At 39.6% G+C, this 13,783-nt stretch overlaps 1 protein-coding gene across 1 annotated transcript in view; it reads right to left on the reverse strand.

Annotated features, from left to right (window-relative positions):
* Positions 1-13,783, reverse strand: part of Spon1 (spondin 1) — a 264,182-nt gene that overhangs the window by 184,189 nt on the left and 66,210 nt on the right. Inside the window, exon 3 of the mRNA XM_027942322.2 lies at positions 11,241-11,374. Coding sequence (XP_027798123.2) covers positions 11,241-11,374 — 134 coding nt within the window. The remainder of the gene's footprint in view (positions 1-11,240; positions 11,375-13,783) is intronic.

Raw genomic sequence — 13,783 nt, forward strand, 5'->3', positions numbered from 1 at the left:
GCAGGTAATACAACATACTATTTTATGTAAGAAGATGGAGCATCCTCAAATTTTGGCATCTGTGAGGGGTCCTGGAAATAAGCCCCCATGGATACTTGAGAGACAACTGTTCTGATACATGTTACAGCATGAATGAACCTCAAAAATCATTATGCTAAATTTATAAAGCCAGACAGAAAAGGTCTCATATGATTCCATTTATATAAAAAATTGGGACTAGGCAACTCCATAGACAGAGGATGCAGCTTGGCGGTTGCTGTAGGCTGATGGAAGAAGAGAACAGGGGAAATCTGCTCTGGGAGTCATGGGCTTTACTTTGGGGTGAAGGACATATTTAAGAATTAGGTAAATTGTGAAATACTAAATGCTACTGAAATGATCACTTTAAAATGGTTTATTTTATATCATGTGAATTTAACCTCAATTTAAAAATATATTTACAGGGTCAAACATGCAGAGAATATTTTGGCAACCCTGCTCCATCCAGGGAAGAGAACTGGACCTGATTTTGCTGCCACAGAGTGGGGTCCTTGTGCACAACTGGGGTGGGCCATAGGCTTTTGCATGCTCCTCAAGTTGCAGTCACCCCCTGGGTCTGCATCATGTTGGCACCATCCACAGACTGGGGCTTCAGTTTTTCCACCTGAGCTTCCGTTTGCTGCTGTGCCTGGAGTTCTGTCTAGCGCCTGCTCCTCGGCAGCTGGTACTTCTTGTTTAATCCTTGCCAGTTTCCTCCCAGGGGCTGGATCCTGCACCTGGGATCTCAGCTGCTGAATGAAACTCTGCTGTCATTGGGTTGTTCCCCTGGACATGTGCCACAGCTGGCCTTCCAGGAACCCCTAGCATCTGGATTCCACCTGTTTGATGATAGGTCCTGGGGCATCTGTGTCTCCTGAAGCAAACATGTTGCCTTTTAGCCACGGCATTGGTCTTTCCAAATGCTCCCAAGAGTCAGCCAGTTTGCTGGACCAGGCTTTCCCACCCCTTGTCTGTAGGTTCCTGGCTTCTTTGTTGGTTAGTGTGGCTAAGATTCTAGCCTGCCTCAAGTGAAGCCCCTTGACTTACTACAAAGGAGGCTCTGGTTCTTCTTGCTACCTAATGCCAGAAACATTGTGGTGTGTCACTCCAATCACAGATCCTCCTAACCTGCCATTTTTCTCTAAGTCACACTGTCACCCCATATTGGTTCTCTGTGTTGTTCTTCTCTTAGATAAAAAGAATCGGTGAGCCCTGTGAAGTTATGAGCCCTAGCTAATCCTCTTTAATACTCACCCTCTCTTCCTACTAATAAGTCTTTCTTTGGCCAGGTCCCAGGGCTCATTTTCCTTTTTCTAAATGGCATTTAATTTCCTCACTTAGGGAACAACATCTTCCCCAATAGGCAATCCAGGGACCCCTGATTTATAGGAGGGACTCTGCTCTACTCCTACAGACCAACTGAGGAATAAAGTGAGGAGGGAGGGGAGGGGAGTCAGTCTCTGTCAGTGTAATTTGTTGATGATTAGTTCAACAACAGGGGCTCGGGTGGAAGTGGGCTTAAGTCCCAGCTCCATTACTCAATTACTTAACTGCCTTATTGACCTGAATATAAACTCTCTAAACCTTCATTTTCTCCTCAACAAAATGAGAATGATATAGTAAAGATCCTGTGGGGCTTTTATAAGGATTCAGACCAGCCATGCAATGCATCTAGCTTAGACATAAATATAAGCTACTTATGCTATTATTTGATTAATCAATATATTGGGCATTGACTTAATCCGTTAGGGCAGGGGCTAGGGATGTGGCTCAGCAGTATTGCACTTGCTTAGCATGCACAAGACCCTGGGTTCAGTGCCTAACAATACTAAAAAAAAAAAAAAAAATCTGCTAGAGATGTTGTAACAAAATACCATAAACTAGATGACTCAGAAACAACAGAAATTTAATTCTCCTGGTTCTGGAGGCCAGAAGTCCAGGATCAGGGCAACAGCAGAGTCAGTGTCTAGTCAGTGTCTAGTTTACAGATGGTTGTCTTCTCATAACCTTCCGTGGTAGAGAGCAGAGTGAGCAGGCTCTCATCTCCAATTCTGAAAGCACCAACCCTATTCATGAAGCTCCACCCTCATTATCTAATTACCCTCCCAAAGGCTCATCCCCTAACACCCGCATTAGAAATAAGATTTAACATAGGGATTGAGGCAGGAGGCACTCTATGCACCTCTTCACATCCTCTCAGTCCAACTCTGATGTCTACCATTATTGCAGTGAATAGCTCTGCCCACTGTAATTGCATAATGTGTACCTTGCCCACCTTCTATACCTCTTGCTTCATGTCCCAGATCTTTTCTGCTACTGTAGCAAGTATTGAGAATCTGCCTAACACAAGTATGCAACTCAGAAGAGTTCATGCTTATAGAGCCATCCACCCTGGTTCCATGGAGGAAGGAGGGCACTGGGTAGTGGCTTCCTCCCTTTGCCCTGGGTATATTGTTTTGATACACACATTACAAAACTTCCTCAAAGGCCCCAGTGGGATCAAGCACCAGTTGCCTGCAATGATGGCCAAGTCCATAACACTTAACTAAATTGCTTCCCCTCCCTTACTCGGGCTCCCAAAAATGGCTTCCCAAATTAATTCCCTTTGACAAGCTTTATATTTCAGCTGGATTTTAGGAACAACCTAGGCCAAAAATCAATAATTGCTAAATCCCTAGCACTTGAGTATGCATTTGAGCAGAGACCAGTAAATTTTTTTTCTACAAAGAGCCAGATGAGAAATATTTTAGGTTTTGTAGGCCACATGGTCTCTGCTGCAGCGTTTCAACTCTGTTGCTGTATTGTGAAAATCAAATCCCTAAACAATATGTAAATAAAGGAATGTGGCCATGTTCCAATAGAGGTTTATTTATAAAATGAAACAAAAAACAAAAACAAAACAAACAAACAAAAAAAAACAAAGCAGTAAGCTGAATTTGGCCCATGGGCTGTGGTTTACCAATCCCTACTTTCGGGCCACAAAGAGGGGTGAAATTGATCAGAGTCCAGTGTGGGCAAGAATTCCTAGAAATGAGCCTGTAAAGGAGGACAGGGGGTGGTGCTCAGTGGTACAGTGCTTGCCTAGCATGTGCAAGGCCTGGGTTCCATCCCAGCACTGCAAAAAAGAATAAAAGAAAAAAAAAGCATTTGGAGTAAGTCTTGAAGAACATTGAGCATCATGCTGAGGATTTCTGACTTGTTTCTTTAGCCACAGGAAACACTGAATGGGTTCTCAGATCTTATAGTGGCTGCAGCCAGGAATAGGTTATTTCACTGGCAAGAAATACATTGTTTCTTAACATTTTATGGAACCCAGTTCTGCCAGAGGGCTGCTTCCTCACTCTGCAGCACCTGAGAGATGCTTGCATTACTGATTTCCTACCCTGTTCTGGGCAGGTTTTGTCCCTAAAGAAGTAATGAAAAATCTTTTGGATTTGAGAACTGCAGATGAAGGTCTCTGAACCTGATATGGTTTATTTGTTTGTTACCCCTAGATGGTGATAACCTCAAAGACAGCCTCTGAGTCTTCAGTGCCTGTATACAGGAGGCACGCAGCATGTTATTAAAGAAATGAGCAGAGAAGAAAGGGAGGGGTGCTGTGGAGGCCATTTGGGGACTCTGCTGCAGGACATGGGGTGGGGGCTTACATGTTCTCACCAGGACTTGAACTTCATCTTAAGGTGATGGAGGGTCTGTTGGAGTTTGTTAGGCAGGTGATGTGACTCAGCTGCCAAGGAAAACAGCAAGTCTTAACTAGAATGAGAGGGACCAGCAGGCAGGAGCTAGTGTGATAGATTAGGAGGATCTTGCAAGGGAAAGGTGAGAAGTGTCTAGGAACAAGCAACCCAGTGCAAAGCAAGTGACAGCAGAGACCTTTACAAGTGCCATGGCCAATACCTGGCTGCTAATGAAACAGGGAGACAAGGCATCAGGGTGCAACCAAATCCTGGCACCAGTCTGAGATGGCAGAGTGCGGTATTAAGATCACAGGCTCTGGAGCATAGAAGGTTCTGTTTGAAACCCATATCTGTCATCTACTCTGACCTTGGGCAAATTACTTAACCTCTCTGTGTGTCAGCTTCCTCTTTAGCATCTATATCACAAGGTCGCTAAAAGGATGAAATAAGTATTTGTAACACACAAATACATTGGAGGACCGCTTGGCTATTATTGCTGTGGTAACCAGTTCACTGTTTCATAAAGTTGAATTTCCCAACTGGTTCACCAAATTACTGTGTCCTCGGGAGAAGAATAATCCTTCCAGGAAGTAAATCTACCCAGAGATAATAAATTCATGAAAAGAGAGGATCACTTCAGGAGACAAAACGTGTCAGATTTAATGGAACAGGACTTCTGGTGGGAGCCTGTAAACATCTACTTTACTCACAGGGGCTTTTTCTTTTCATCAGTTGCTATTTTGCTGTAATGGGCTGCAAGAGTATTGCAGTGTTATAGAACACTATTGGGAACCTTACATCCCAGGCCATTCATTTGTAGGGAGAAGCCTTTAAAGAAGGCTGCCTGGAAAGCTTGCAATTTAGAAATGTTCAAGTCCTTTGCATCCAAATGGAAAATGGAAATGATGTCAGGTTTGCCAAAAGGAAAACGGTAATCACTGTGTGCTGGCCTTCCAGCCCTCTTGGACAGAGAGACGCAACCCACCAAGTGGGTTGAACAGCTGCCATCCACAGACAGTAGGCAGAGTCTGCAGCTTACTCTCTACCCAAGCATTGCAACACCAAGGTGCTTCTTGCAAGCCAGGGCCCTGTGACAAAGCTGGTGTCTCTCTTCTTTCATCTGTTCTGAACTTCCTTGCCAGATTGAAACATCCTTATTAACTTGTTAGTGAAACTTCCTCAGAGTGCATCAGTCCACTGTTTAACAACCACTGATGGTTCCCTGGCTGTCCTTGAATCCAGTTCAATGTCTTTGTGTTGACATTGGAGGACCTCTATGATTTAGCAATGAATTTTGGCATCCAGAGACCCTCTAATCTCTGCTCGCTATCTGCCAGGGCTGCCACGTTCACACTCACCTTCAGGTTCTCACTTCAGTTTTCACTCTGTCCATTCCCTTCACCTGGAATTACCTCTTCCCTTCCATCCATTAAGCCAAACTCTAACACTGCCTTTAAGATAGAAATGCTAATGCTCCCAAGCAGCTTGGATTATTCCACTCCTCACTCATCTCCTCTCTAAATTCTAACCAGGCTTAATTTGTCCCTTGTTCATGTCTGTCTTGGGTTTGCTCATTTTTGCATACAAATTTTTATTTATACCATGACCAGAATGAAAGTGTCTTCAAAGTTGGGATCATCATTTATACTTTGAGTCTTTCTCAGTGCCTGGTATATATTTTTGGCCCATGGTAGGTATACATGGAATACTGATGGGTAGGTTTCTCAAATACTGCCTTCAACACGAAAAAGAAGGAAACTTTCTTAGCTAGATAAAGGGTCTCCTTCAACCTTATTAAAGGCATCAATTTTAAACCTACACTACTACATATTTTACTTAAAAGTGAAATACAATGTACTCCCATTCAACATACTACAGCAATGCAGCCACATCAATGTTTATAGTCGCTCGACTCCCAATAGCTAAACTAGGGAACCAACCTAGATGCCCTCCAATAGATGAATGGATAAAGAAAATGTGGTGTGTGTGTATACACACACACACACACACACAAAATGGAGTATTACTCAGTCTTAAAGATGAGTGAAATTATAGCATTTTCCAGTAAATGGATGGAGCTGGAGAATATCATGCTAAGTGAAATAATACCCCAAAACCAAGGGCTGAAGGTTTTCTCGGATATGCGGATACTAATTCACAATAAGAAGGGGGGGGGCAGCTAGGAAAGAATATAGCTACTTTAGATTAGGTAGAGGGGTGTGAAAGGAGGGGAGGAGGTATGTGAGTAGGAAGACTAGTAGAATGAATCAGACATTGTTACCCTATGTACATATATAACTATACGTCTGGTGGGATTCTATATCATGTACATCCAGAAGAAAGAGAAATTGTACTCCATCTATGTATAATGTATCAAAGTGCATTCCACTGTCATGTATAACTAATTAGAACAAATAAAAAAGAATAAGCCTGAATACCATTTTCTAATTTTATAATACCTCTAACATATTAGAGGTGCAAGATAACAAACTAAAAGGTGAGAAAGAAACACAAAGTATATGTATGCACTTTTAGATATGATTGTTTACATTTACAATCCCCAAAGCATGAAAGAACAAGCTATGAGAACTATCCCAGGGGATTCAGCATTGTCTGGATCAAAATGTCATGGACAAAAGTCAATGGCTTTCCTAAACACAAACCATCAGTGTTTAGAAAGCATAAGAGAAAAAAAGATCCCATTCACAAAAGCAACAAGACTGTAAATCAACCATGGGGCAGGGGTGGGGGAAGCCTCATGAGAATGAACAGTCTAAATGAAAAAAAAATCATAAAATTTTATGAAGCACATGAAAGACCTGAGCAAAAAAAAAAAAAAAAAAAAAAAAGGAGGTATGTCACGTTATTGACTGGAAAACCATAAGCTAGAAATGCCAACTTTTCCTCCAACTATTGATTCAGTGCAATTCATTCAAAATTCCAATATAAGGTCTTATTGAACATAATAGACTTATTCTATGATTAACCCGGAATTATGAGTCTGCTTGAGTGACCATGAACATTTTGAACTAAAAGATTAATGAGAGCTGACTTGTTATCAAAACAACATTTTGCTATAAAATGGTGTAGGTTTCATAGAAGAAGAGATTCGAAAAAGACCAATAGAACTGAACAGAGTTGTATAAAAATTTTGTTTTTGATACTGTAGTATTTCAAAGCATTGGAGAAAGGATATATTCTCTGATAAATGGATGGGACAATTATCCATTTTGGATCAAGATGGATTTAGATTTCCCATTTGTGGTGTTGTTTTGGGTTTGCTCCTCCAGACATAACACTCCACACCTTGGTCTTTGCCTGAGTGGATACTCTCTATGGACTGGGTCAATGTGCTCCATGATCCTCATGGTTGGGGCCAGGCCAAAGCGGAGAACCCACAGCAAGCAGAGAAAGGGGGTGGGATTGGGACCTCAGTGTGGTCGCCTCATATTAGCTGTTTCCCTAAATCAAAGATCTCCGCTCATGGCTCCTGTGGTCTTCGCCCTGTTCCCTGCATCCCCTCCCCATTCCCCTTCAGGCCTGGTTGGTATGGGCCTCCATCATTACCCTTTTGTCCACACCATTGTAAATAGACCCTTTCTCAGCTTTCCTTTGGCACCTCATTTGGAACATGCCATCCATTTCCTATTGTGGTAGATACCAATCATTCACAAAATTAAATGCCAGGAAGATTGAAGACCTAAATTTATTTGAAAAATCTATACAAATATTTTAAATTTGGGAGTATATAACCTTGAGTGTAGAAGAATTTTTGACCAAGATTAAAAAAAAAATCAAAATCCATAGGGAAAACATGGATACCATTGGTCAAATCAAAACTTAAGTTTTTGGATGATTAGACAACTATGAGCTAAATTAAAAGGGAGGTGAAGAGAAATATTTGAAGTTTATAATAAAAAGTTTGTTATTATCTGAGCTATACAGAAATAAATTTAAAATATAAATGTTTTAATTAAAATTATGTATTATAAACAACTTATATTTATATATAAAATGTTTTATAAATACTTTAAAATTTTATATTTTTATAATATAAAATAAAATATACAAAATCAATTTTTAAAAGACACATTATTAGAAAAATGAACAAGAATGTGAATGGGCCATTCACAGAAGGAGTACTACAATATGAAAAAATTCCTAATATACAAGTAATAGGGAAAATGTAAATGAATACAAGATAATCATTTTGGCAACATCTTAAAGATTGATAATGTTGAGGGCTATTGAGTCAGCAAGGAACAAAGTCTCTTGTTTCACAGGGAGAGAATTTAAGTTGGCAAGCCTTTTGGAACAAAATCTGATAGTGTCTACTGAAATGATAAATGTTCATCCTCCATGATTCATTTTTGGCATCTACTGTGGACAAAAGCTTGCATATTTGTCCAACAAGGCAGCTTATGTAGGATGTTCATCATAACTTTATTTGTAATAATAAAAAACTAGAAACAATCTATTTATGAACTATGTAATAATTAACACATTTGTACCAGAGGTTATAGGTAACTGTTGTTTTTAAAAAAAACCAAAAAACCACCACCAACAACAAAAAGGTAGATCTATATGGACTGATCTGGGCATCTCTCAATCTATTTTATTTAGGGAAAAACCATTCAAGTTCAGGACATTTGTGTACAGTGCAATACCATGTGTGAAAATTTAAATTCCCACAAAAATGAAACTGTACTTCTATGTTGACCTTTACGAATATAAATGCACAAAAGGTTTAAAGCATACACACCAAATTGGCATTTACTGCGGCTTTGTTTGGGAAACTGTGATTTATTGGGGCAGATGTCAGGGACTCTTCACTTTTCCTGTATTCTATATTTTTCTGTATTTCATTCCTTTTTGTATTGTTGGAAATTTTACATCATAACTGTATTTCTATCCTAACTATTCAATTATTATTTCTTTAATGAAGAGTTGTAGCTTATAGATATAACTTCTTCAGAAAGAAAGAAAGGAAGAACAAGGAATTTAGAATTCAATAGATGTGTGACTTCAAGAAGCTGTCTAAGTCCCTGAGGCCCATCTCCTCCTTTGTAAAATATGGATATTTTGCTGTGAAGACCACACTAGCCAAAGCCTGCTAGATGTGCAGCTGAATTCCTGGCACATAGAAAGTGTTGGCTGTTTTCTTCTCTCTCTCCATCTGACCTGTGAGAACTCCAGGGCCAAGAACCCGTCTTGGTGGCCTGGACATCCTGGATGGCTGGGCAAATAGTAGCTCAGTCACATCTGTCAAATGAGTGAATGAACAAGACCCATATATTAATTGTTAATGGATCAACATATGTTCACATATGTTGGTTGTTAGTGGGTAAACAAGGCATGCCTTTCTGGATTCCACCAGAAAGATCAAATACTTCTGGTTTATGAGAACAACAAATAAAACAAAACAAAAAACAGAGATGTGGGCCAGAAGAAATGGGCCACATCTCATTGCACAGACCTGACAATTTCAAACTTTTCTTCAGAGCCCCTGGCTCGGTGGAGTGATCAGTCTAACAAGGGATAGAGGTTTGGGTACTAGAGAGCCAAGCTGGAAATCCAGTTTCAGGCTGAGACACAAAATATACTTTATATAACAAGGACAACAGAACTCTAGCCCCTGGGTCTGCCTCAGTTGACCTACAACAATCAAGAACCAATCAATGACTGCCAACTTCTCTATTTTTGCCCTCATCACTTACCCCAGTTTGAACTCAGGACCAACCAGAGGAAGCCAGATTTTCCCTCCTTGCTCATCACATAAGATGCTCTTCTTCTAGTTAGTCTGCTCCAGCTTCCCAGGGCCACCCAACTCCCAACGGAGCAGACTGAAGCCTTCCTTTCTTTTCCACTACATGGCTTCCTCACTCTTCTGCCTGCCTTTGAGTATCTGCCAAATGCCAGTTATGGCAGCTGGTGTCTTTGCTATACATTATATCAAGCTCTGAACCAGCCTCTATACTCATTTCAGTGTTTTTTTATTCATCTCCCCTACAGTGCCTTCTCCCACATTTCAATAAGATACATGTCAATAATGTGGCTTGTAGATAAGATTGATTTAAGAAATTCTATTGCTAATTTAAAAAATTGATGTAGGTTAATGTCAAGAACCAAAATTCTCAATGAATCTGAGGAAGGATGCTCAACTTGCATTAAACTAAGAAAGAAACAAATAATGTCCAGATGGATGGCAGTCAAGGGAGGCCAGACAAGACAGGGCTGAGTTTGGGCTATGGTGAAATGCTTCCAGAGACCTCTGTTTTTTTTTTGTTTTTTCTATAAGCCAGACTCAGTCTGCAAACTGCAGTGTCTGGACTGCCTGGGAAGGAGACTTTCTTATCAGCATCTCTTCAGGGATGGGCTGGATTAACCACAGTGGGAAGCCTGTTGAAATGTCCACATTAGGCAAATGAACCAAATACATAAAAAAGATGTTAGGGGATTTAAAGAAGAGGAAGATGGTTGGGAAGCTTCCAGCCTCCACCTCCATGAAAAAAATGACTTCTTGGATGCTAGGATTGGAACCCTGCCATCTACTCATGAATATTTGCCTGCTTGAAATCCTAAATTCACAGCATCATTCCATATAGCCTTTAAAATCTATTTAAAATAGATTGTGGCTGTTTCTCAATATAGTGAATGCTAACCAATGTCAACACACACACACACACACACACACACACACACACCCCACATGTAAGAAATTCATATAAGGTCAAATAAGTTTGGGATATGGTGGGTGAAACCAAGTTAAGCAGATATTTTTGGGGCGGGGTGGGGCAAGACTTTGAAAAACTTTTCATATGCTAAGACATGTTATGAATGTGCAATAAGGGGATCCAGTATTCAGCATTTGATAAACTTATTGGACAGCAGAAATTATTTTCCCCCTCATCTATTTATATCTCCTAGAGTATTCTTTTGTGGCACACAATTTTGGAGACACTGGTTTGGGACAATGCTACCTTTCAGAATAAAGTGATGTGGGCTGGTCAATACCTCTTATCATCTAATGTAACTCACCAAGAGGAGGATTAGGAGGCCAGAAGGGAGGTGGCAGTAGAGGGGAATTTTGATGGATAAGAAAGAAGATAATACAAAGTGGAGCTGGGGGCTAAAGGAGGTTAACCTAAGCACAATTTAAGGATTCTAGTTGTTAGGATTTCTAAAAAAAAGAAAAAGTGCTAATTCCACATGGAGAAATCAAAGATTATCTTCACCTGGGTGGTTATTTTTCCTAACCAACCCTAAGTAGCATTACACCTCTAGCAAGATAGAGAATGGCCAGGAGAATCATCCTATTGGATAAAATAGGATGAAAACAGATTCAGGCAAATGGATCATTATGTATCACTTCACCAATGATGGCCTAGGCTGCCATTTTGGTATGGAGATACGAGAAGGTGGAGAGATGATGCACCTTGCCCAATGCCCTAGTAAAGCAACATCTCTTTCTGAAAACACACCAGTAAGCCTGGAGAGACCAAGGAAAGGAGTATGGAGTACCATAAGGAGTCTGTGTTTACTTACTTTAGAATCACACAGCCTGTTCCTGCTGGTGGTGCTATCCAAAACACCTGGATTCGTGTCCTCCTCCGTGGGGTGCTTTCGGTGACTGCAACTGGGCAGTTACTCATAAATTGGGTTTCTTCTTCATCTATGATCTACAAAAAACCATTGGAAAATAAACATATTAAAACACATTATTACTTAGGCTGGACTACTTAGTTTCCATAGTGATACCTCCATAATTTATTTATTTTATTTTTATTGTGAATTGGGGATTGAACTCAGGTGCACTTGACCACTGAGCCACATACCCCGCCCTATTTTGTATTTTATTTAGAGACAGGGTCTCACTAAGTTGCTTAGTGCCTTGCTTTTGCTAAGGCTGGTTTTGAACTCGCCATCCTCCTGCTCAGCCTCCTGAGCCACTAGGATTACAGGTGTGTGCCATGCACTCAGCCCATAATTTATTTTGAAACCTGTCATTTTGTGTTATCCCACCACCAGAATAGTGCCTAGCACAGAGTCCCAGTCAATGCTTACTGAATTAACACCAAGCCAAGCACAGGCACATCTAAACTCTCAGAGACCAGACCTTGTGTAAGCACTTTGAGGAACTGACCACTAGGTGATGATCTTGCTTGTTTCACTAGAGAACCTATGTCCCACTCAGAGAAGGAACAGGAAGAAATAATCCAAATAAAACACTATATAGTTGTTCTTTGTTATTCAGCTATAGTTTTGCCACTTAAAATATTAAAAGAAAAATAACTTTTTGGAGGAAATACAGCAAAATACATACTCTCCCAGATTCAAAGTTGTTCAAAGTTGTGTAGTTTCTACTTTATTTATGCGTTCTGTGTATAATCATCCTTCTCCCAAATGTATCATCACGATTTCCTAGGATACTACAAATACGACCGTAGCCTTTCTCATTTCTTCAGGCTGGTTCAACTCTTCTGCCTGCTTGCAGTTGGGTCTCCCTGGTACTTGCCCACCCCTCTAATATATAATGGTTTAGTATATACTGATCTTTGGGGGGAAGCCGCCTACATCCAATTGGTTTCAAGTGCCAGCTTTAATTGGTTGGTTGAAGCTATGTCATGAATACTGTTAATAGCATTAATAGATGTCATTTATTGTGTGTTTAGCATGTGTTGGGCACTAAGTTAAGTGCTTTATCTGAATTACACATTTAATTTTAAAATATGATCTGGAAAGATTATTGTACATTGTACATTGGTGTTGTATTTATTCTGTTTTTAAAAATTCCTTTTCTTTATAAGATAGTCAGCAATAGAATTAAGTCACTTGAACTCCTTAATTCATTATATAATTTTATTCCTGGACAAAGAAAGGCAATCTTCCATTATAGTCTTATGCTAATTTCATTTCCCTCCTCTATTTAGTACCTACTTCTAAGTATTGAATTAATGTCCTTCTGAGTGTTTCTCTGTGCATGGATATGCACACTTGAAATTATAGAGTTCTTTGTTTTAATGTTTCTTTCACTCGGCTTTGTGTGTTTGAGCTATGTCAGTGTTACTATATGTGAATATAATCCGTTGCTTCCAAATGCTGCCTACTGTCCCTTACTATGCATACAACACATTTTGCCAATTCATTCTCCTAGTGAGGGGCACTTCTCTGACTTCTAGCTCTTTGCCTCCACAAATTGCTGCATTGGAAAATCTCATGCTGTTGTACCTGTGATCCTGGTTTTTCAACAATAGAAAACGTGAGATGGGATTGCTGAGTTGTTAAATTATGGGCATAGTTATATTAATTTAACCAGGTACTAACAGATTGTTCCTCAGAATGGTTATTCCTAACTTTTATTTCATCAAATATGCACAAGCATTCCCAGTTTCCCTATATCCTCATCAGTACTTGTTATTACTGAACTTTCTAATTGTTTCTGGTTTCACAGTTATAATGTAACATCTTCTTGTTTTAACTCAATACTAGAAAATTTGGGCATCTTTTCATAAATGTATCAAGTTTTCCCTTCTGTGAATTACCTACTCAGAATCTTTGTCAGTACATTTCCTATCCTTTTCTTGCTGATTTTTAGTATTTTCTAATGTGAACACCTCATCATTAATAAATATCTTCTCCTATCTGTTACCCAGAGGTTTACCTTTGGAATATGTCATTTACGAAAAACAACTTTTACCTAGTCAATTTCATCAATGTCTCCCATGGCTTTCCCTTTTGTGATCTTGCTTTAAAAACAAACAAACAAAATACAGCCCTAAGATCATGAAGGTATGCTCCAATATCTTCTTCCATTAGGTTTATAATTTTACCTTTGCATTTAGGTTTTCAATCGATTTGGAGTTTATTTTTTTTAATAAGACGGAATAGGGATCCAATTACACTTGTCCGAATTATGACTTTTTAAAAAATAATAAATTTATTTTTGAACAGTTTTAGGTTCACAAAAAAATTGAGCTGAGTACAGCAAAACTCCTTGTATCCCTTTTCTGCATATGCGAAATCTTTCTTACTATCAACAACCCACAACAGTGGCACATTTCTTACATAGGCACATCATATCACCCAAA

This window comes from Marmota flaviventris, chromosome 9, assembly GCF_047511675.1.
Source record: "Marmota flaviventris isolate mMarFla1 chromosome 9, mMarFla1.hap1, whole genome shotgun sequence".
NCBI lineage: Eukaryota > Metazoa > Chordata > Mammalia > Rodentia > Sciuridae > Marmota > Marmota flaviventris.